Raw genomic sequence first — 24,251 nt, forward strand, 5'->3', positions numbered from 1 at the left:
TTGACTTGGCCACTCAAGGACTGACCATTTTTTAGCTTTGAAAAACTCCTTTGTTGCTTTTAGCAGTATGTTTGGGATCATTGTCTTGCTGTAGAATGAACCGCCGGCCAATGAGTTGAGGCATTTGTTTGAACTTGAGCAGATAGGATATGTCTACACACATCAGAATTCATTATGCTACTACCATCAGCAGTTGTATCATCAATGAAGATAAGCAGCCATACATGCCCAGGCCATAACATCCCCATCACCGTGTTTCACAGATGAGGTGGTATGCTTTGGATCTTGGGCAGTTCCTTACATACTTTGCTCTTGACATCACTCTGAAATAAGTTCATCTTCGTCTCATGCCTTTTTACGGATGGGTGCTCTTTTAAGTACTTCTTGGCAAACTGTAACCTGGCCATCCTATTTTTGCAGCTAAACAGTGGTTTGCATCTTGCAGTGTAGCCTCTGCATTTCTGTTCATGAAGTTAACTGAAGATCATTGACAAATCCACACCTGACTCCTGAAGAGTGTTTCTGATCTGTCAGACAGGTGTTTGGGGATTTTTCTTTATTATAGAGAGAATTCTTCTGTCATCAGCTGTGGAGGTCTTCCTTGGCCTGCCAGTCCCTTTGCGATTAGTAAGCTCACCAGTGCTCTCTTTCTTCTTAATGATGTTCCATACAGTTGATTTTGGTAAGTCCAAGGTTTGGCTGATGTCTCTAATAGTTTTATTCTTGTTTCTCAGTCTCATAATGGCTTCTTTGACTTTCATTGGCACAACTTTGGTCCTCAAGTTGATAAACAGCAATAAAAGTTTCTAAAGGTGATGGAAATACTGGAGGAAAGACTAGGTGCTCTCTTATACCTGCATTGAGGCATTTAAACACACCTGAGCAATCACAAACATCTGTGACACCATGTGTCCCAAACATTATGGTGCCCTGAAATGTGGGGACTATGTATAAACACAGCTGTAATTTATACATGGTGAAACCAAAATGTATAAAAATATCCTTTAATAAAATCTGACAATGTGCACTTTAACCACATGTGATTTTCTCTATTACAAACCTCAAATTGTGGAGTACCGAGGCAAATAAATAAATAAATGACGGGTCTTTGTCCCAAACATGATGGAGGGCACTGTAATCAACAGTCGCGGTAATGATCTTGCCAGCAGGCTGAGGGCAAACAGTATGGAGCATATTAAATCATCTGTATAGGAAGAACTACAGATGCGCGTTTACACCGATCTAGACAGCATTGGTCGTAAGTCAACGGGACAGGCAGCATTCTGCACGGCTGAGAAAGGGAATTGCACGTTTCTGTAATTCTTCAGCATCTGCCTGTTCCCGCTGAGTTGCTACACACATTCTGGTGTAGGCACATTCAACACAAAATTGCATCTTCAGAGACAGGAATTCGTTTTAATTATAATCCCACTTCATAAGACAGAAGGGCTGACGTTTTGTTCCATGTCCAAATGTCTTGTGTCATCGGGGAGATTCCTTAATAGTGGTGGAACAGAAGGGTTTCATGTTCTCAAATTGCTTGGTGATAGGGAACCAGAGGAAGTGGTGGAAGGATGCTTTTCGTTGAAGGCCATGTGCGATAGTGGTCATCGTAGCCATTAGTGTCAGGATTATTGCTGCTTTAGACAGATATTAATGACTTGAATGTAAATGCAGGAAGTATGGCCAATATGTTTGCAGATTACATGAAAATAGCTGGTTTTGTTTATAGAAAAGAAGGTTGTCTAAGGCTACAGAAGGATATTGATCATACGAAAAGTTGGCAGAGCACTAGCATATGTAATTTAATCCCAACAAATGTGACATGATGCATGTTCTGGAAGTTGAACAGGGGTAAAGGCATATACAACAAATGGGAAGACCTCGGGAATTATGATGAACAGACTAAGGGGTCTAAGACCACAGTTCCCTGAAAGAAACCACATGGTCTGAGTGGGTGACGAAGAAAGCATATGGCATGTTTGCCTTCATAGGTCACAGCATGGAGTACAAGAGCTGTGCTCTTACATTGAACTGTACAAAACACTAATTAGGCCACAAGGATCATTGTGTGTAGTTCTGATTGTCACACCACAGGAAGGGTGTGCTTGCTCTGGAGGGAATGCAAAGGGGAAGGAAATATTAATATGGGATTCAAGGGGTAACTTCAGTTTTATTCACAGCCGTCGAGAACTGGAACAGCCAAAGGAGCTACTGAAATCAGATACAATCAATGTATAAGACATTTAGACAGACAATTAAAAGGGAAAACATAGGATGCAGTCCTAATTAAAGCAAACGAGTCAAGTGTTAATAAATAAAAAGGCTGGCATGGTGGGCCGAAGGATTCTTATCTGTGCTGAATGCCCTTACTAATTTTTGATTCAAATTAGTGAAAGATCAAAGCTTGCAGAATTACTTCTGCTGAAGGGATAATCGCCCCATAAGGCATGGCCCTGTCAATTTAGATGCAACATTTTCCAGACTTGCACAAAACAGTTTATATATAAACAGAAAATGGTGAAAACACTTAATATGTCAGGTAATCTGTGGAGAAAGTGTTCAAAGTATTTTTCAATTTTCACCACTGATTCTTGTTTTACAGATTTTGTTTTCCAAGCTTGCATGTCTTACAAGTTCAAGATTGCACATGGAACAGCTAACCAGATAACCAAGACTTTTTTTTAAATTAACAAATTAGCACAGATACCAACAGTAGTCAGCTACTTGCAAAAGAAAACTGAAGTTAAAACCAGAAACGTCTGTATTCCAACAATGAATTTCAGCCTTTGAAAGAGATTTAAATCATACTCACTTGGATAAAGTTAAAGGTTCCTTGCATTTGCGCCATAAGATCTTGTACCCTCTGCCTTCTGACTAAGGGATCCGGAGGAGCAACAGTGTTCAGTGCATGATTTTCAGGTACCGTTGGTGGCTGGACCTGTTGTTGTGGTGGCTGCTGCAGTGAATTTACAACCTACCAAAGAGATGACAATTAATGCAGTGCTAATGCTAATAGTTCCTATTTGTCTGGAACATAAACACTGACCCTGATGCACAATAGCAAAGCATTCTGTAATGTCCCCAGGAGTCTTTTTTTTTTATAACCAACTCAAATTTTCCAGAATGTTCTCAAACTTCCTGGCCACATTTAGTTAATCAACTACCATGAATATAATTCAATTTTTAACATTTTACATAGCTGGCAACTAGGACGCTTCATACTTCAAGGGTACATAGTAGCACAAAGCTGCATTTGCTCAGCCAGATCTATTGAAATATGTTTTTGAAGACTGCCAAAAAGCCTCACGGAAAGTAACCGCCTGGAATACTCGTGCATTAATTCTACACTGTGAAGCTGAAGAATGAGAGATGTAATCCTCCACTGTGCTATTATAAGATCCAAATCAACCATAGTACTAGAACTAATCTCACCACCCCAGTGCCAGGTTGGAAAAAAAGCTGTTTGTAATTTGGTGACACTTCCAACAAAGAGAAATTTGCTATATAAATAAAACATTATCCTCTAGTCAAACAATCTGCCTAACATCTATACTCGGTCAGAAGGACTCACACTCGTTATATCAGCAAGATGAAAGCACGTAGGAATGTACTCATTCCCAAGAATCAACACCCAGGGGAGGAAAAAAAGATAACATCAAACCAATATACCAAGCCACTGTCAGTGTGAACATATCCCAAGATCGATGACATGAAGCTAGGTTCTTAAGTTAGTTACCTCAACAGTTTCTGTGCTCCATTCATCAGGTTGCTCTTTCTGGTTACTGCTGAATTGTGTGTCTGCAATGAACTGCCTGTTAACAAACTGAAAAACAAAACAAAATGTTACCAGCAAGGCATAAAAAGGTATAGTATTGCAAGCAGTCTTTTCAAGAGAGAGCTAGATAGGGCTCTTAAAGATAGCGGAGTAAGGGGATATGGGGAGAGGGCAGGAACGGGGTAGAGATTGGGGATGATCAGCCAAGATCACATTGAGTGGCAGTGCTGGCACGAAGGGCCAAATGGCCTACTCCTGCACCTATTGTCTTTTGCCTACGAGTACAATTCAAACAAATCCACGATGTAAACCAACTACGCTTTACCATAAGAAAACAATTCTGAACCACACCACAGATCTTTAGATATGATAAATGGGGGACACATTTCCAGTTACAACACAAATGTCATTGCAGAGCTCTCACTTAAATTCTTTTCCTCTGTTGCTAGCCGGGCAACCTAGGCAACTTTTTAGGTTGCCAAATGGCAATTTGGGTGGTCATCTAAGACGGCTTGCATGACGCGTGCGATAATGTGCTTGGACGAAGTGCGTAGTTACCAGTCGGAATTATACTATTATTTCTGCTTCAAATAAAGTCAAACTGGGACGTGATAGAATAAAACACTCTTGGACTTGCGTCGCTAATGTGTGGGATAGAACTAGTGTACTGGTGATCGGTGGTCGGTGCGGACACCACCAATGTAAAGCACTTTGGCCAACGAGAGTTCTTTTTTAAATGTGCTATATAAATAAAATGACTTGACTTGAGTGCCTTGACTCGGTGGGCCGAAGGGCCCGTTTCCCATGCTGTATCTTTAAATTAAACTAAAACCACTAAAACCAGAGGATATCTAAAGAAGGGTCTCTACCCGAAACGTAACCCAATTTCTCCTATCCAGAGATGCTGGCTGCACCATGGAGTTCCCCCGCACAATAAAAGCATGGAATAGTCTTCACCCTACCACAGTTACCCAACCAGACGCAACTAAATTTAAGGTAGCTCTTTTTCCCCCCTAGAACCCTTTTTTGCTTAAGTCTAAGTCAAGAGTCAAGATAATTTTGTCATGTGTCCCAGATAGGACAATGAAATTCATGCTTGCTGCAGCACAACAGAATATGTAAACAGAATACAGATCAAGAGATAAAAGTTCAGTGTGTCTATATACCATAGATATAGATAGATATATATATATATATATATATATATATACACACACAATAAATAAACAGATAAAGTGCAATAGGCTATTATTGTTCAGAGTTTAGAGTTTGGTGGTGGACCCTCCACAACCTCCAATTTAAATTCCATTTGGAATATTTTGGAGAAACTCTTGCTCCCTGAAGCAAGAGTTGCTCCAGCTCCAGGGAGTGATTCTGCGTTGGTTTCCAGTGAGCAGACAGTTAAGGCATCCAAATCTCCCACAATGCAAAGGGAGGGAGAAAGTGCCCAGCGCCGACCAGTTGCCGTGGCATGTGCAGGGCGGCCGATGATGTGCTGGCCGTAGTTGTGAGCATGTGCAGGGGACTTTAGGTGGCTATTGGCACCCGGCTAACCGTTAATTTCGAGCCGTCCATTGCTGTCCTCGGCTGACCATCGAATTCAATTATGTTATTTATGCTATCTTATGGATCCGAGCCAATCCTCTTGTCTCACACCTTGTCTTTTCATCTCGGGCCTTTGTCCATCCAAACAGTCTATCAAATAACCTGCCAGTTATCATTCAGCAGCACGCAGAATACTGGAGGCTTAATACTGCTTACCTCTCTTGCCTCCACATCGGGTTGCTCCACATATTCTTCAACTGCTTCAGGTTCTGCAATAGAACAATATTTTCATTTTTACAATGAAAATATAATTTTAAATAAAAGTTAAACGGAATTATTATTTTTTTGTGCCTTTCAAAAACCTCATGCCATCCCAGAGCACTTCCCAAACAATGGTCACTGTTGCAATACAAATGCAGCACCCAATTTGTGAAATGCAAGGTTCCAACAATGATCAAAAATTTTAGGAACAGTGGTAGGAAAGTAAAATAAATTACTTGCCTTCTTCAAATACATCTGATGGGAGAAACATCCAAGACCTCATCATAACTGACGTGCCTCCAGCAGCCAAGCTCTTTTTCAGTATTTCACAAGAGGACCAGCCAAAGGATTTGAAACCACAACCTAACTTAGATGTAGTGCTACCAACTAATCTAAAGGTGACACTGAACCACTGCAAACATGCTTAAAATGATCCATCTGGAATAACATAACAAGAAGCTTACATGTAGACCTCGCCACACAAATCATCTGTGTCATAAGGCCACTAACTAATTATAAAGTTGTGCATATAGCGCAACAGGGTAAGAGGGGCAGAGCCATCTCAGTTTTTCATGTCCCATTATTGCACAATTTCCAATACAATGGGAATTGCAGCAGCATGGCTAGACAAAGGAATATCATAAAGCTCAACACCAAAATCTTCCCAATAAAATTGATCAGCTGCCCAAGGTACACCTCAAATCCAACAGTACTTTAATCTTCTATAACATATCTTGCTTTTGCTGAAATAGCAATATTGCACAAAGAAGGAAATGTAAACAAAAAAAAAGAAATCAAGATCACATGATTTAGATTTCAAAATACATTCAGACATGGTGCAGCAATCAATGGCCCCTTCGACCCAGACATTACCTGTACAGAAAGCAAAAGGGCTGGCTTCTGTTGGAGTTGCAACTGTTATTACAACAGTACAGTGAAAAAACTCAACTCAAATACCATTGAGACAGATGTCTAGAGAGAACATGTACTACTCAGGCTCCTTAAACATTGTTCACTGTTTGACATACATTATTTGGATTTTTAGCACGTTTGTTTACATGTTAGTTTTATTCAGCAAAAGCAATGTGCATTTCACCAGCAGTGTATAGTGGGCAAGTAAACTAAATGAGGTCCATGATGTATAACACGGCACGTATTATCAACTCCAACTTACGACCAATTAAAATCAAGTATTACTTAAAATTAAAAAAGCCACACACCCATACACAACAAATTTTGAATAAACCTTATTAATGTTCTACACAAATTTCTATGTGTTGGACCTGAACAAAGTTATGGGGATCCAAGAGTTGGGGATGTTGTGAAGGGAAAATGTAATCAACAAAGACAATTGGTTAGTGGTTTAATTTTTTTTTTTAAACAATAGCATTAAGCAACATAATATTTAAATTTAATACACAAGTTAAGTATTACAAATAGACACAAATAGCTGGAGTTACTCAGCGGGACAGGTAGCGTCTCTGGAGAGAACGAATGGGCGACTTTTCTGGGTCGAGACCCTTCTTCAGGTATTGCAAATCTGGACTATATGTACTAGCTACATACCTGGTTCTGGAGGCTGTTCTTCAACAGGCACTGGTGAGGGTTCCTCCTCTTCACATATACCATTCTGGTGATTATGAATACTGTCAAAGTAGCCACTCTGTAGAAGTCTATTGACAATTGCCTTAAGGTTCTTGTCTAGAAATTAGAAATTCATTCATTACTTGACTTCTGGAAACAATTATTTACAATGCTCAATAAATTAAGGCATTTCTTTAAACCTTGCACAATCATAAATATCAGATCTCCTTTCAGCTTTTTCAGCTCTGTGGAGTACAACTTCAATTTCCCTGCTCTATCTATTTAACTCTTCCCTGGAGTCATAATAATCCATTTCACATGTACCAACTCCAAAGCTTTCAAATTTTTCTCGAAAGCAAGTCAACCGAAAGCGTACTAAAATAAAACAAAGTATCTGGTCAGGTATAAAACTTCTAACTTTAAGTAAGAGGACCAGGCCATTTGAGAACCTATAGAAACATAGAAAATAGGTGCAGGAGTAGGTCATTCGGCCCTTCGAGCCTGCACCGCCATTCAATATGATCATGGCTGATCATCTAACTCAGTATCCCATCCCTGCCTTCTCTCCATACCCCCTGATCCCTTTAGCCACAAGGGCCACATCTAACTCCCTCTTAAATATAGCCAATGAACTGGCCTCAACTACCTTCTGTGGCAGAGAATTCCACAGATTCACCACTCTCTGTGTAAAAGATGATTTTCTCATCTCGGTCCTAAAAGACTTCCCTCTTATCCTTAAACTGTGACCCCTAGTTCTGGACTTCCCCAACATCGGGAATAATCTTCCTGCATCTAGCCTGTCCAGCCCCTTAAGAATTTTGTAAATATCTATAAGATCCCCCCTCAATCTTCTAAATTCTAGCGTGTACAAGCCGAGTATCCAGTCTTTCTTCATATGAAAGTTCTGCCATCCCGGGAATCAGTCTGATGAACCGTCTCTGTACCTCCTCTATGGCAAGAATGTCTTTCCTCAGATTAGGAGACCAAAACTGCACACAATACTCCAGGTGTGGTCTCACCAAGACCCTGTACAACTGCAGTAGAACCTCCCTGCTCTTATACTCAAATCCTTTTGCTATGAATGCTAACATACCATTTGCTTTCTTCACTGCCTGCTGCACCTGCATGCCTACTTTCATTGACTGGTGTACCATGACACCCAGGTCTCATTGCATCTCCCCTTTTCCTAATCGGCCACCATTCAGATAATAGTCTACTTTCCTGTTTTTTCCTATGGCCTCATCATAACAACCTGTTGTTAATCAGTGGCATAAACTGAAACATGCAATTGTGTTTTAACATTCTCTGTAATCCCTCGTGGTTTCCATCAAATAATTCCTATTTAACACATTTACCTCAAAAGCATCAGTTATATTTCAGAATTAATAGCCAATTGGTTAAGAAGGTAAATGATAAAAAGTTAGGCATAACTCATAATAAATATTTGAAGAGTTAACCTCAATAAACTTTATTTTTTCTACTTTTTAATTAGAATCAGCATCATCACTGCAAATTCACAGACTACCTAAGTCCAATAAACTAGTGTATGTCACCAAATACCAAGAGAGTCAAGATTGTTTTATTGTCATATGTCCCAGATAGAACAATGAAATTCTTACTTGCTGCAGGACAACAGAATATGTAAACATAGTACATAAACGAGAGAATAAAAAGTTCTGTGTGTATCATATACACACATACTCAAAAAACAAACAACAGAAACAGAATACAAATTCCCTGCTGGAATCGTATTATAACAAAGGTGACAATGGGCAAAAGGGGTTTAGCGGCAAGTTTCAGACTTACAATAACAAAGTTGTTTAACACCTGCTCCTACACCTCCACCCAAGGATCCTAGCACACCTTCTGGAGGAGACAAGCATCTCTTCAAAACTCGTCACCTGCATCCAATGCTCCCTTTGTAATCTCCTTTACATTGGCAAGACCAAGCGCGAACTAGGTGGCAATTTTGCCCAACCTTTGCAATTTGTTCGCCAAGACCTGTTGGATATCCCAGTTGCTTACCATCTAAACCCTCCTTCCCAATCCCATACTGATCTTTCTGTCCTTGTCCTCCTCCATTGCTAGAATGAGGACACATAAACTAGAGGAACAGCACCTCATATTCCACTTGAGTAGCTTACAAGCCAGAGGTATGAATATTGTATTCTCCAATTACAAGTAATAGCCCACTACCCCTCTCTCTTTCCGGTGCACCCCTCCACCCCAGTCCACATCCATTTTTCACACTATTTCACTCCTCTTTCCACACCCTCACCCGTCACCCTCCACATACATCCTTCCCTCTGGCTTTACATTTGATTCCTCCTTTCTTCTTATCTAACATTCTTTTGTCTCTTTTTCATCTCTAGCCTATCACTTACTCCACCCTTCTGTCGATCAAAATCCCTCACCTGTATCCACTTATCACTTGAAGGTCTTGTCCACCCCCACCTCTTTTCCAACTTTCTTCCCCCATTAAATTCAATCTAAAGAAGCCTTTACCCAAAATGTCATTTATCCACATATTCAGCCTGACCCACTTAATTACTCCAGCACTCTATTTTGCTCCAGGAACAGAGCATCTATAGCTCCTTGTGCCTCCTGATCCTGTCTAATTCAATGTCCACCAGCAATACATTCAACAGATAGCATTCTAAAGAGACGATGGTGTTCGATTACTGCGGGGACGTTACGAGGGAAGAGTTTTTCCTCTCCAAGGCAGCTTTTGTTTTCTGCTTATCAATTTCCAAACTAACCTTTAAGTGGTTCTCTCATTTCCCATCAAAATCTCATTGTAACCTATTAGGTCTTTGTAATACAAATAATATTCCCTAATTCATCAATCACATTATGTCAAATGTGTGTTCTGGAAAGACTTATTCTAACAGAACTACCTGTATCTACATTACTCTGCCTTTCTTTTGATGAATGAAAATTAACTGGATTGTCATCCATTTTAACTTGAACATGCATGTGCCACAGATAAAAGCAGTTACACGACAGTGGAAAATAATCAATCCCAAGAAATAGAGCTTAATTCTTTCATTCTATTCCCTTTTTGTCCTCTGCTGATAAAAGTCAGATACTCACAAGTTGTGGCCCCAACTTTTTTGTCTTTTCCTTCCAGTAGGTCCCATAAGTGCACTGATGCTTGTTCAAATTGTTCGCACAACCTGTTAACCATAAGATAACACGGTCAAGTTTGCAAAGTATTAAATATTAAATTATTTCTGAAACATGCTTAACAATTTTTTAATTGAGCACAAAAATTTTGAAAACCACAAAGCAAATGACCATCTAATCACACTGAAGCACTCATTCTTTTCCAACAGATAAGCCAAGTGGGCACAGAACGTAGAACTGGAAAGGACAACCAATCAGGGCTCGAAATTAGCGGTTGCCCAGGTGCGAATGGCAACCTACAGTAAAAGCCATGCCATTTTGCCCGGCTTGGCAAGCGCCCGGGACACCTATTGTTTAATTCTGAGCGGGCCCCCTCTCTATCTCTCTCTCTCTCTCTCTCCGTCTCCGCCCACCATCCATGTCCGGCTCTCGGCGCTCTCTCGGTTCTCCGCTCGGCACGGCAGGCCGCCTTGCACATGCGCACTGTCAAGGCCTGCACATCCTCCCCCTGCACATGCACACAACCACGGCCAGCACATCATTTGCCGTGGTTGTGCGCGTGTGCCTCCCTGCACATGCACACTGTCACGGCAACTGGTTGACGTCAGCCACTTTCTCCCTCCCTTTGCATTGTGGGAGATCTGGCCACCATTGCTGTCCGGTTGCCACCTCACCACGAATGCTGAAAACCAACCCAGAATCACTGATCAACGTATAATTTTTTGTGTGTTGGAAAATAAAATATAGTGGCACAGCTGGTGGACTTGCTGCCTCACACACCAGAGTTTGATCCTGTTCTCGGGCACTGTGTTGAATTTGCACATTCTCCCTGCAAGCATGTGGGTCTCCTCCCACATTCCAAAGACGCATTGGCTTTGTAGGTTAACTTGTCTCTGTAAAATTGCCCCTAATGTGCAGGGAGTGGGTGAGGAAAGTGGGATAACAGACCTTGTGTGAATGGGTAGACAAAAATGCTGGAGTAACTCAGCAGGTGAGGCAGCATCTACGGAGCGAAGGAAATAGGCGACGTTTCGGGTCGAGACCCTTCTTCAGACAGATGTGAAGGTGCGGGGAGGGACGGGAAGAAAAAGACAGAGACAGTGGGCTGAGGGAGACCTGGGAAGCGGAGTGGAAAGCAGGGACCACCTGAAATTGGAGGTCAATGTTCATACAGCTGGGGTACAAACTACCCAAGCGAAATATGAGGTGCTGCTCCTCCAATTTGCGGTGGGCCTCACTCTGGCCATGGAGGAAGCCCAGCACAGAAAGGTCGGATTCGTAACGGGAGGAGAAGTTGAAGTGCTGAGCCACCGGGAGATCAGGTTGGTTATTGCGAACTGATTGGAGGTGTTGTGCGAAGCGATCGCCAAGCCTGCGCTTGGTCTCACCATTGATTATGCGCTGAATAATCCAACCAGATTTTTGTTTGGAAGTGGAAAGAGATAATAGAAATTGCATTAATTGCAACGTGTAAAAAAAGTTGAGATACTGTATTATAATTTTGCTGCATGTTATTGTGGTATATATCATGTCTTGATTGGTGAATATGTTTAGTTTGTGACTTTACTTGATGCAGAAATAATATGTGAATGCTTCAATGACCATAATTCCGACGGGTAACACTGCACTTCGTCCGAGCACATTATCGCACGCATCATGCAAGCCATCTTAAATGACCACCTAAACTGTCATTTGGCAACCTAAAAAGCTGCTGAGGTTGCCCGGCTGACAACAGGGACAAAAGGTTAAGTGAGAGCCCTGCCAATGTATTGTAGCCTAGGCAGAGGCAGTATAGTTCGAGAAATTCTTCTTTTCCCCAAGAAATAAGGAATTGTTAGATCAAAATATTTCTCAATTATTCTTGGAGGCTCAAGATGCGTTTCCAAGTGGATGTATATATTTTTGATGAGTAAGAAGGAACTGCAGATGCTGGTTTAAACCGAAAATAGACACAAAAAGCTGGAGTAACTCAGCGGGACAGGCAACATCTCTGGAGAGAAGGAATGGGTGACGTTTCTGGTCAAGACCCTTCTTCAGACTGGTTAGGGATAAGGGAAACGAGAGATATAGACAGTCATATGGAGAGATAAAGAACATTGAATTAAGGATATGCAAAAAAGTAACGATGATAAAGGAAACAGGCCATTATAAGCTGTTTGTAGGGTGAAAATGAGAAGTTACTGCAACTTGGGTGGGGGAGGTAGACACTAAATGCTGGAGTAACTCAGCAGGACAGGCAGCATCTCTGGAGAGACGGAAAGGAGGAATGTCACCCATTCCTTCTCTTGTGCCTCAGAGTTCTGCTTTCGCTCCCTTTCTCCCCAGATGCATCAAGGACAGAGTATCTCTGGCGCTCACTGTTCACCATACCAGTATCCGCATACAACACCTCATCCTCCAACATTTCCGTCACCTGCAACGTGATCCCACCACTAATCACATCTTACCATCTCCACCCCTTTCCGCCTTCCGGAGAGACCGGTCCCTCCACAACTCCTTGATTCACTCAAGCCTTCCCACCCAAACCACCTCCTCGACGGGTACTATCCCTTGCAACCGCAGGAGATTTCACAGGAGATGTCCATGTACGTCCTCCCTCAACCCTATCCAAGAACACCATCAGTCTTCCCAGGTGAGACTGAGGTTCACATGCACCTCCTCTAACCTCATCTATTGTATCCAGTGTTCCCGATGTGGCCTCCTGTACATCGGCAAGACCAAACGTTGACTTGATGACCGTTTAGTTGAACACTTTCGTTCAATCTATTCAGGCCTACAGAATCTCCCAGTTGCCAACCATTTCAACTCCCCTTCTCATGCCCATACTGACTTTTCTGCCCTGTGCCTCCTCCATTGCAAGAGGCCATATGCAAATTCGATATACAACACTCATATTTTTGTCATGTCTGGATCAATGACAGTTGTTTCAGTTCAGTTTATTGTCAACTGTTATTGATCCAGACATAGTGCTTACCTTGCCCGTGCAAAGCATCTCAATCCACAGGACAAGAGTTGACTTTGCGCCAAGCCTGCAATGGAGCATGGAAGACATATTTTTACAACTCTTCCATCACTAAATTGTTCTTTCGCTCATCCTCATCAAATCCCTGATTTGGGGGTATGGCTGCCTAGCCTGCAGCTGTCTGTTTTTTTTTCATCTCTTTTTCTATTTTTAGTTAGTTTAGCGTTTTGTTTTGAGGAGTTCTAGATTTTTTGTGTGTGTGTGTGTGTGTGGGGGGGGGGGGGGACTAATTTTCAGGGTCCCTGCCTGGTCGCAGATTTTCTCCGGGCTGCAGCTTCGACCCGTCCCCGCGGCCTACCAGCAGGCCTGGAGCGGCGTCTCCTGAGGGGACCGCCTGGAGCTTCGGCATCGGCGGCGGCACCGGCTCAGCAGCGGCGGCGGCGGAGCTGCGTGTCGGATGACGGCAGTGCAGCGCTGGAGCGCCACTGCGGGGCTGGCGGTGACTTCGCTGAAACTCCGGTAACTGGAGCTGGGTCCGTTGCGGAGCTGCGGGTCTGTGGAGCAGCTGCGGGCGGCGGCACTGAACTTTCCATCGGAAGCCTGGGATCTCCTGATGAGATCGCCAGTTGAGCTCCATTCGGCGTGGCCCCGTCGGCTCCAGAAGCCACGGTCTCGAGTAAGGAGGCTCGACTATGGGTGGACATGGGGATGGGACTGGACTTTGTGCCTTTCCCCACAATGGGAATCATTGTGGGGGGATGTTTTGATGTTGAAACTATCTATTGCAGTCATGTTGTATTCTTTTTTAATGTGCTGCATGGCAAAAAGAATTTCACTACACCTAGGTGTATGTGACAAAATAAATTTGAATCTAACTCTTCCCTTCAGGATGTGTCTATAATTCAAACATTCAACACACCGTTTTATTAGCTTTAAGCAAGATCTAACTTTTACTATTTAAAGACTTCTTCAAAGCGCCCATTAAAATTTAAACAACCTTTCAAGTCACCGACCTTCTCCAAATTTCAGTAGTTCTCCACTAACCTGTACAACCACGCATTGTCAACATATTCTGAAATACCGTTTCTTCTCATTGCAAATTATTGGAGATGATCTGGTCCTGTATCTTCAAGAGCTTAAAACCCCCATCCATGCAAATCATGGAAATTAAGGGAAACCAATATAATATACACAATGGAAACACCAAAATAATGTTTGAGCAGATTAAATATGAAACTGATAATAAATTTGTTCTTCAATTAAATCAGATAAAGAGCAATAAGATCAGCCTACTCTGACTTTCACTTATTAGTGTGCAAGAAAAAGAACAAGATATTGGCTTCATAGCATAATGGAGGAGGTCTTCATAAGCAAGAACATGTAATCACCGTATTTCCCGGAAATTAAGACGCACCCCCATTTTGAAAAAAGTCTGGCGGGACATAGAATTTCTCATGCTCAAAAAAATAAATAAAAATAAAGAAATATATATATATTTGTTTTAAATGCTCAAGGCTTCCAGATCTCTCCATTCTGAATGACTGAATGGGTGAGGGGTGGAGGGTGACGGCAGGTGGAGAGATGGTGGGAAAAACGGGAGCACTAAGGAACTAAGAAATTCCATCGGGACCAGACAGCATCCCCGGGATGGCAGAAGGCGTTGAGGTGGCGACCGGTTCTGCTGTGCAGTCCCGGCAGCCGCTCGCAGCCACCCGAGCGACAGCAGTCAGAATTTAAGGATTTGTGGGAGACATGAGCGAGGCAGGCGAGCGGCAGGAGATAGGTGTTCAGACGGAGAGCTCTGCCAGAGGTGAGCGGGCAGGCAGAAGGCGCTGGCTGGTTCCGCTGTCCAGTCCCGGCAGCCGCTCGCAACCACCCAGCTACTTCTCACCCGGGCCACAATGAAGTGGCTCCGCGTCCAGAGCGCCGCTTCGCATTTTACATCCGCTTCGTACTTTATAGCCGCTTCCCTTCAGCTGCCAGCAATGAGGGATAGACTTGGCTATCCCTCAGTACAGCAACATCGTTCTTGATGTTGCTGTACTGAGGGATAGCCGTCTATCTTTCTTGGCTAACAACCTAACCTTCGACCTCCAAGACGCAGGTAAATTATCGTGCCTTATTTTTGGGTAAAAAATAGCGTCTTCACTGCTGGGAAATAGGGTATACTAATTTATTACCTTAGGTTCATGTCTCGTTCAGGTTGTACCAGCTTGTAAAATTCATCCAACAATCCCAGTTGTTCTTCAGTGAGCACAGAGGACCCATTCCAACCTTGTTTCAAGTCAGTACGTGTATCATCATCACCCAATTTGTCCAAAACATACTGTAGCTCAAGGACCGTTTTTAGCCGCTTTTGCTCCACTTCTTCTCGCATCAACTGTTCCCGGCGAGCTGCTTTCTTCAGTGATTTCTGGATCTAAACAAAATCATACATTATTTTAACAAATTGAACCAAGGCTTTAATACCCCTGGCAATAACCCTGCTAATGAAAACATAACTGCAGCTAAGACAACTTGGGAAATATATTGGGTCTCATAATCTTACTGATGTATCATGGGAAGAAAATGTTGTGATATAATGCATTACAATCTTTTTTTTTAAATCTCTAGAGTGCAATATATTGCCCCCATTCAACCTGCCACTACACTCATGGGAAATTATCATCAGTACAGACTGAATTTCTAAAACCCCCAGATATACCAATTATAAGATATTAACCAACATACATAGAATTTGGAATGACTCACTAGAATTCTAGCAAATACAACCTTGAAATGGCTGGTAAAGAGCAAGCCCTCCATTCAAGCCAATTTGAAAACATGACTAAGAAATTGGATTTTGGAAGGGAGAAATACGCATTTGTAACTATAACTAGACTGTGGGACCCCTTGGATCTCATGTTCACACGGGAGGGCTGGTCTCCAATGCAATATTCCACCTCTCCACCAATTCCAATATTGGTGGCCAGTGGCCAGGGGGCTTTCTGGAGCATTAGTATGGGTGTTGTGGGCTGAAGGGACTGGTTTCCAGAGGACTAGTATGGACATTGTGGGCAAAATGGATTCTAGGGGTGGCAGCTCAGTCACTCAAGCCTGATGTGCTGGCAGCTCACTCACGGCTGGTGGGCGGGCAGTTGACTCACAGCTCTTCCTTGATATTCCATTTCAAGCAGGGTGCAAAGCCACCAAATTCAAATGCAGTTTCCTACCATTTCAAGCAGGGCGCAAGGCCACCAAATTCAAGTACAGTTTCTTACCCACTTCAAGCAGGGTGCAAGGCTACCAAATTCAAGTGCAGTTTCATACCACTTCAAGCAGGGTGCAACGCCACCAAATTCAAGTGCAGTTTCCTGCCACTTCAAGCAGGGTGCAGGGCCAACAAATTCAAGTGCAGTTTCATAACATTTCATGCAGGGTGCAAGGCCACCACATTCAAATGCAGTTTCATACCATTTCAAGCAGGGTGAAACCACCGTAAAACCACACAAACACCACACTCACAGTTCAGTAGACATTCAGTGTGTTCAGTTCATTCACAGCTCAGGCAGTCATGACCTCGCCCTCCCCCATCTTGCAGAGACTGAGCCACACCCACACTTCTGGGTTTTATAATCCCTCCCCCTCCCGTTCAGTGTTATTCACAGCTCAGACTGAGACGTGACCCTCTCGCTCCCCCATGTTGCAGAGACTGACTGAGGCACTCAACATTTCCGGGGTTTAAAGTCCCTCCGGAAGGGGCGTGGTCTTCAGGAGAGAGAGAGAGAATCTCAACGGGTTTTAAACACTAATAACTCTTTTATTTTTAATCGATGGGGAAAATCCTCTTGTCCTGCGCAGCGGAGGGGGGCTGAGTAAGATGGCCAAAAATCACAGTCATAAGTGGCAGCGTTTCTTCTAAAATTAATATACAGAACAGGAAGTGGTCAAGATCAGGCTTTTAGTAATATATATACATATAGATAGATTTGGATGTTTGCAGATGACACAAGATTACTGGGGTCACGGACTGTGAGGAAGGCTGTCTAAGTATATAATGCGATACAGATCGACTGTAGAAAAAGGGCAGAGAAATGACAGATGGGAGTGTAATCCAAGCAAGTGTGAAGTGTTGCACTTAGGGAGGTTAAATGCAAGAGAGAAAATATACAATTAATGGCATGACGCTTAACAACATTGATGTATAGAGGGATCTTGGGGTCCAAGCCCATAACACCCTGAAAGTGGCATCACAAATAGATATAGTGATAAAGGAGGCATATGGTATGCTTGCTTTCATCGGCCAGGGCAAGAGCATAAGAGTAAAGAAGTCATGGCTTTATAGGATTTGGTTAGGCCGCATTTAGAGTAGTGAGCGCAATTCTGGTCACCCTAGCGCAGGAGGGATGTGGAGGCTTTGGAGAGGGTGCAGAAATGGTTGACCAAAATGACGCCTGGATTGTGAGGTTTTGACTAAAGAGAATAGTTAGACAGACTTGGATTGTTTTCTCTTGAATACCGGAGTTTACAGGGCAACCGGATAGAAGTATTTAAAATTATGAGACATAGGATGGACTGTCGGAACCTTTTTCCCAGGATGAACAAAAATCAAAGAGCAGATGTCATAGCTTTAAGATGAGATGAGGTGAAGTTTAATGGAGATGTGCAATTTTTTATTTACACAAACGCACACACGATAGTAAGGGCATGGAATGGTCTATCCCAATGGTTGAGGCAGATACAATAGTGGCATTTAAAAGACTTTCTGATAGGAAGGGAACAGAGGGATATGCAGGCAGATAGTTGGTCTTTGGATCTTGTTGGACACAGACAATGTAGGCCAAAGGGCCTGTTCTTGTGCTGTACTGTTCTACGTTCTCATTTTAGTAAAATGGAACAAAAAACAAACTGTATAATTCAAAGCGAATTCAAATAATAAATTACTTTTGACAAGGCCTTTTTCCTCAGCACACAGTTCAACCTCTACAGTAAAAAATAGGCTACTCACAATCTGAGAATAACATCATCAGCAAACAGGCCTGACTTAGGCAGCCTTGTTCTGTGGCTTTTCTTGAATTATGTTGGTACCAGTCAAGAAATAAAAAGATAGCTGATAACAACTGAAAAATAATCTTTATGCCTGGTTCAATCTGGAGATCCTCTAACTGCTTATTGTTCTAAAAGGATAGTCTAGGTTTGCAATTTAAATCTGGGTCACCAGCTGACTCCAGAGAAAGACATAAACCAAGGAAAATACTGATCAGAAAAAATTAACCAGTCGACAATTTGAAGAAGGTTCTACACCAGTCACAGTACTTTTATAGGAACAGGGCCCTCGGTCCACCAAGGCTGTACCAAACTAGCGAATACCCGTACACCAGTTCTGTTCTACACAATTTAGTTTTTTTTCAGTGCAAGCAAGTGAGTGAGACCTAAACCCGAATGTTTGACTGCCAGACCCAAATGCCACGACAAATCCATACTTTGTGGGATGGAATCAAGTAGGCTACCACTGTGAAAGCACTAAAGGGTGGAGTAATTGATGCACCAATTCATTTCACACATTTCAAAAGATGAAAGACAGTTACTGTCACCAAGATTAAGGCACAATTATCAGTTTATATGTAATTAGCAGCGCAGTCACCCACATAATCGTTAGGATACTTACATCTTGGCCTAATGCAATAAAGCTCCGCTGCAATTCACGAGCAAACTCCAGGTTATTTGCAACTTCTTGTAACTTTCCAACAGCTTCCTACAAGAAATGTCACCATAATCTTTAAAGACCAATTGATCATTGCATGAAAGTTACCTGATACTTAACTGTAAACCCTGCCATTAGACAATGACAACTTCTTAGCAGTTAATAGCAGAATTATTTCATCGTAATGTGTAACAATAAATGTTTATTGCATTCACAAGTGTGAGGTGATGCATTTTGGGACTGAAAACATGGGTTGGACATGAACAGAAAATGGGAGGACTTTGGGTACTTTTGATGATCAGATGGACCTAGAGGCACAAATCTGATGGCATTTGGCCCTCATAGTGGGAGGATTTGAGTATAGGAGCAAGGAGGCCCTACTGCAGATGTACAGGGCCTCCTTGCTCTGCACCTGGAGTATTGTGTGCAGTTTTTGTCTCCTAATTTGAGGAAGGACATTCTTGCTATAGAAGGAGTGACATATGATGAAAGAGTGGATCGACTGGGCTTATACTCACTGGAATTTAGGACGAGAGAGGATCTTATAGAAACATGTAAAATTATTAGAGGATTCGACCGGGTAGATGCAGGAAAAATGTTCCCGATGTTTGGGGAGTCCAGAACCAGGGATCATAGTTTACGAATAAGGGGAAGGCCATTTAGGACTGAGATGAGGAAAAACGTTTTCACCCAGAGTTGTGAATCTGTGGAAATCTGCCACAGAAGGCAGCAGAGGCCAATTCACTGCATGATTTCCAGAGAGTTACTGTGCCCTCCATGTTTGGGACAAAGACCCATCATTTATTCATTTGCCTCTGTACTCCACAATTTGAGATTTGTAATAGAAAAAAATCACAAACGGTTAAAGTGCACATTGTCAGATTTTAATAAAGCCATTTTTATACATTTTGGTTTCACCATGTAGAAATTACAGCAGTGTTTATACATAGTCCCCCCATTTCAGGGCACCATGATGTTTGGGACACAGCAATGTCATGTAAATGAAAGTAGTCATGTTTAGTATTTTGTTGCATATCCTTTGCATGCAATGACTGCTTGAAGTCTGCGATTCATAGACATCAACAGTTTCTGGGTGTCTTCTCTGGTGATGCTATGCCAGGCCTGTATTGCAGCCATCTTTAGCTTATGCTCGTTTTGGGGGCTAGTCCCCTTCAGTTTTCTCTTCAGCATCTAAAAAGGAATGCTCAATTGGGTTCAGATCAGGTGATTGACTTGGCCACTCAAGAATTGACCATTTTTTAGCTTTGAAAAACTCCTTTGTTGCTTTAGCAGTATGTTTGGGATCATTGTCCTGCTGTAGAATGAACAGCCGGCCAATGATTTTTGAGGCATTTGTTTGAACTTGAGCAGATAGGATGCGTCTACACCCTTCAGAATTAATTATGCAACTACCATCAGCAGTTGAATCATCAATTAAGTTAAGTGAGCCAGTACCTTCAGCAACCAGACATGCCTAGGCCATAACACCCCCACCACCAAGTTTCACAGATGATGTGGTATGCTTTGGATCTTGGAGAGTTCCGTCTCTCCTCCATACTTTGCTCTTGCCATCACTTTGATATGTTAATCTTCGTCTCATCTGTCCACAAGACCTTTTCCAGAACTGTGGTTGCTCTTTTACGTACTTCTTGGCATACTGTAACCTGGACATCCTATTTTTGCAGCTAACCAGTGGTTTGCATCTTGCAGTGTAACCTCGGTATTTTTGTTCATGAAGTCTTCTGCGGACAGGGGTCATTGACAAATCTACACCTGACTCCGGAAGAGTGTTTTTGATCTGTATCTTTATTATAGAGAGAATTCTTCTGTCATCAGCTGTGGAGGTCTTCCTTGGCCTGCCAGTCCCTTTGCGATTAGTAAGCTCCCCAGCGCTCTCTTTCTTCTTAATGATGTTCCAAACAGTTGATTTTGGTAAGCCTAAGGTTTGGCTGATATCTTGCAGGACAGTTTTATTCTTATTTTTCAGTCTCATAGTGGCTTCTTTGACTTTCATTGGCACAACTTTGGTCCTCATGTTGATAAACAGCAATAAAAGATTCCAAAGGTGATGGAAAGACTGGAGAAAAGACTAGGTGCCAAGAGCTCTCTAATACCTGCATTAAGGAGGCAATTAAACACACCTGAGCAATTACAAACGCTTGTGAAGCCATGTGTCCCAAACATTATGGTGCCCTAAAATGGGGGGACTAGGTATAAACACAGCTGTAATTTCTACATGGTGAAACCAAAATCTATAAAAAGGGCCTTTAATAAAATCTGACAATGTGCACTTAAACCACATGTGATTTTTTTTCTATTACAAATCTCAAATTGTGGAGTACAGGGGCAAATAAATAAATGATGGGTCTTTGTCCCAAACGTTAACTGTAGATATAGCTCTTAGGGCTAACGGAATGGGGGGGGGGGGGGGGGGGGGGGGGGGGGGGGGGGGGGGAGCAGGAACGTGACACTGATTTTGGATGATCAGCCATGATCATTTTGAATGGCTCAAAGGGCCGAATGGCCTACTCATGCACCTATTTGCTATATTTCCTATTTCAACTAATTTTATGTGCCATTTAAGAAATACCAAGTTTAGTTTAATTTTGAATTTCACATTAGTTCTATGTTGCTCTACTTTCTCATCCACTCCTTATACCAACAGATCTTCCAAATTCAGGATGGACAAAAGGCAGCTCTTGCAGTATAAAAAGGAATACGTTAACAAGTTTTTAAAAAGTGTAAAAATGTACAAAGATTTCCTTAAGTTTTTGCACGATTAAAAAAGCTTTTCCAAATCCAAGGCATAGCTATGGGCATACGCATGGGCCCCAGCTATGCCTTCCTCTTTGTAGGGTACGGTGAACAATTCTTCTTCGAGGCGTACCGTGGCCCTATCCCCAAACTCTACCTCCGCTACATTGCAACTGCATTGGTGCTACCTCCTGCACCCATGCAGAACTCACTGACTTCATCCATTTCACCACTAACTTCCATCCGGCACTCAAATTCACCTGGACCATTTCCAACACCTCCCTACCATTTCTAGACCTCACTATCTCCATCCCAGGTAACAGACTATTGACCAACATCTACTACAATCCCACCGACTCCCATGGCTATCTGGACCACACTTCTTCCCACCCTGCTTCCTGTAAGGACTCTATCTCCTACACCTAATTCCTCAGTCTACGCCACATCTGCACCCAGGACGAGGTGTTCCAAACCAGGGCATCGGAGATGTCCTCATTCTTTAGGGTTCCCTTCTTCGACTATAGATGAGGCTCTCACCAGGGTCTCCTCTATATCCCGTAGCTCCGCTCTCACTCCCCACCCCACCACTCGTAACAAGGACAGCATCTCCCTTGTCCTCGCCTTCCACCCTACCAGCCGTCACATACAACAGATAATCTCTACCTCCAACGGGATCCCACCACTGGCCACATCTTCCCATCTCCTCCCCTTTCGGCTTTCCCCAGAAACCACTTCCTCCGTAACTCCCTGGTCAATTCGTCCCTTCCCACTCAAACCACCCTCTCCCCTGGTACTTTCACTTGCAACCGCAGGAAATGCTACACTTGTCGCTTTACCTCCCCCCTCGGCTCCATCCAAGGACCCAAGCAATCTTTCCAGGTGAGGCAGAGGTTCACCTGCACCTCCTCCAACCTCATCTATAGCATCCGCTGCTCTAGGTGTCAACTGCTCTACATCGGTGTGACCAAGCGCAGGCTTGGCGATCGCTTCGCCCAACACCTCCGCCCAGTTCGCATTAACCAGCCTGATCTCCCGGTGGCTCAGCACTTCAACTTCCCCTCCCATTCCGAATCCGACCTTTCTGTCCTGGGCCTCCTCCATGGCCAGAGTGAGACCCACCGCAAATTGGAGGAGCAGCACCTCATATTTTGCTTGGGTAGTTTACACCCCAGCGGTATCAACATTGACCTCCAATTTCAGGTAGTATTTGCTTTCTCCCTCATTCCCCTTCCCTTCCCAGCTCTCCCACTGCCTACTGTCTCCACCTCTTCCTTTCAAAAAAGACACTGGCTCCCAAAAATGACCTTCAGTTCTTAAATTTGCAGGATTTAAAAAAAGATGTCAATATTTACTCACCAGTTGGTCTTGGTTAAGTACTTCTCCTTTGTCAAGTCTTTCTTGGTAGTCATCCAGTTTTCCCTTTAATAAAAATGAATTTCTAAATAAAAATGCTGAAAATATGCCAGCACAGCTAATAAGCTGTCTTCACAATACAATGACTAGAAAACAAAACGTTGTCTAGATTTTTCGCCATTTCAAGTAATTGGACAATACCTCTTTATCACACACCTTTCTTAGATTATAATATGTGCCACAACTCAACCTAAGAAAGCCCAGAATACTGGCTTCACATTCAATTTGGATTCAGATGCTTTATCCATTACAAATTGCAACCGTGAATATAATTTATGCACAATGTAATCCCTGAAGGGCACAAGAAATCTTATAAAATCTGGCAGTGTAGAGCATGAAAATAAGTGCACATTTTGAAAATTCATAAGCTAAAACGGGCTGGATGAGGGCCTTTGACATCCACACTCAGTTGTGCTGGATGTGAACGATCTATGTCATAGTCATACAGCACGGACAGGCCCTTTGGTCCAACTTGCACATGCCGACCCAGATGCCTCATCCACATTGGTTCTAACTGCCCACATTTGGCCCATATCCCGCTAAACCTTTCCCATCCATGTACCTGTCAATGGCTTTTAAATGTTGCCGGTCACAACTCCTCCTCTGACCCAAAAAGGCTTAGGAGGTGCAGCAATGCTCAAACAGCAGGCAGATCTTAGACAACATAATGCAAAATCCCACACAAAGACTAGACTGTTATTCATTATTTTTTGTTAAAAACACAAAAGGTTAGAAAGAGAACCTATTAGGTTTTTGCTTTATTGTCACAGACTGAGGTGCAATGAAAAACTATGTTTTGCATTCCATCCAAACAGATATACATATCATAGTATACCAAACATAGATACAATCAGTTCAAACTCGGGTATAATAGATCGAGCAAAAGGGAAGATGCAGAGTGTACAATATAGTTCTCAGCATTGTAGTGCATCAATTCCAGAGACAAAGTCCAATGTTCGCAATGAGGAAGAGAATCAGACTGTGCCCTAGCTCACAGAATGAACGTTCAGAATAGAACCGGTGACGCGAGTTATTGTGGAATTGTCACCTCTCCTCACTGAGTGAAGTCTGTGGGTCAGAAAGTAGAGAATCCAGTGGCATTGGGGGAGGATACAAAGCTATCGGCGATAAATAGGAGTCTAACG

General features: G+C 42.7%; 1 protein-coding gene across 7 annotated transcripts in view; it reads right to left on the reverse strand.

Moving 5' to 3' along the window:
* Positions 1 to 24,251, reverse strand: part of caprin1b (cell cycle associated protein 1b) — an 89,410-nt gene that overhangs the window by 38,088 nt on the left and 27,071 nt on the right. For all 7 annotated transcript variants that reach the window (XM_055649397.1, XM_055649398.1, XM_055649403.1 and 4 more), the window contains exons 2-9: positions 23,050 to 23,112; positions 18,904 to 18,990; positions 15,437 to 15,675; positions 10,262 to 10,344; positions 7,151 to 7,285; positions 5,540 to 5,592; positions 3,740 to 3,826; positions 2,816 to 2,977 (exon numbers count right to left, since the gene is read on the reverse strand). In XM_055649397.1, the coding sequence (XP_055505372.1) occupies positions 2,816 to 2,977; positions 3,740 to 3,826; positions 5,540 to 5,592; positions 7,151 to 7,285; positions 10,262 to 10,344; positions 15,437 to 15,675; positions 18,904 to 18,990; positions 23,050 to 23,112 (909 nt within the window). The remainder of the gene's footprint in view (positions 1 to 2,815; positions 2,978 to 3,739; positions 3,827 to 5,539; positions 5,593 to 7,150; positions 7,286 to 10,261; positions 10,345 to 15,436; positions 15,676 to 18,903; positions 18,991 to 23,049; positions 23,113 to 24,251) is intronic.

Source organism: Leucoraja erinacea, chromosome 18, assembly GCF_028641065.1.
Source record: "Leucoraja erinacea ecotype New England chromosome 18, Leri_hhj_1, whole genome shotgun sequence".
NCBI classification, from domain to species: domain Eukaryota; kingdom Metazoa; phylum Chordata; class Chondrichthyes; order Rajiformes; family Rajidae; genus Leucoraja; species Leucoraja erinaceus.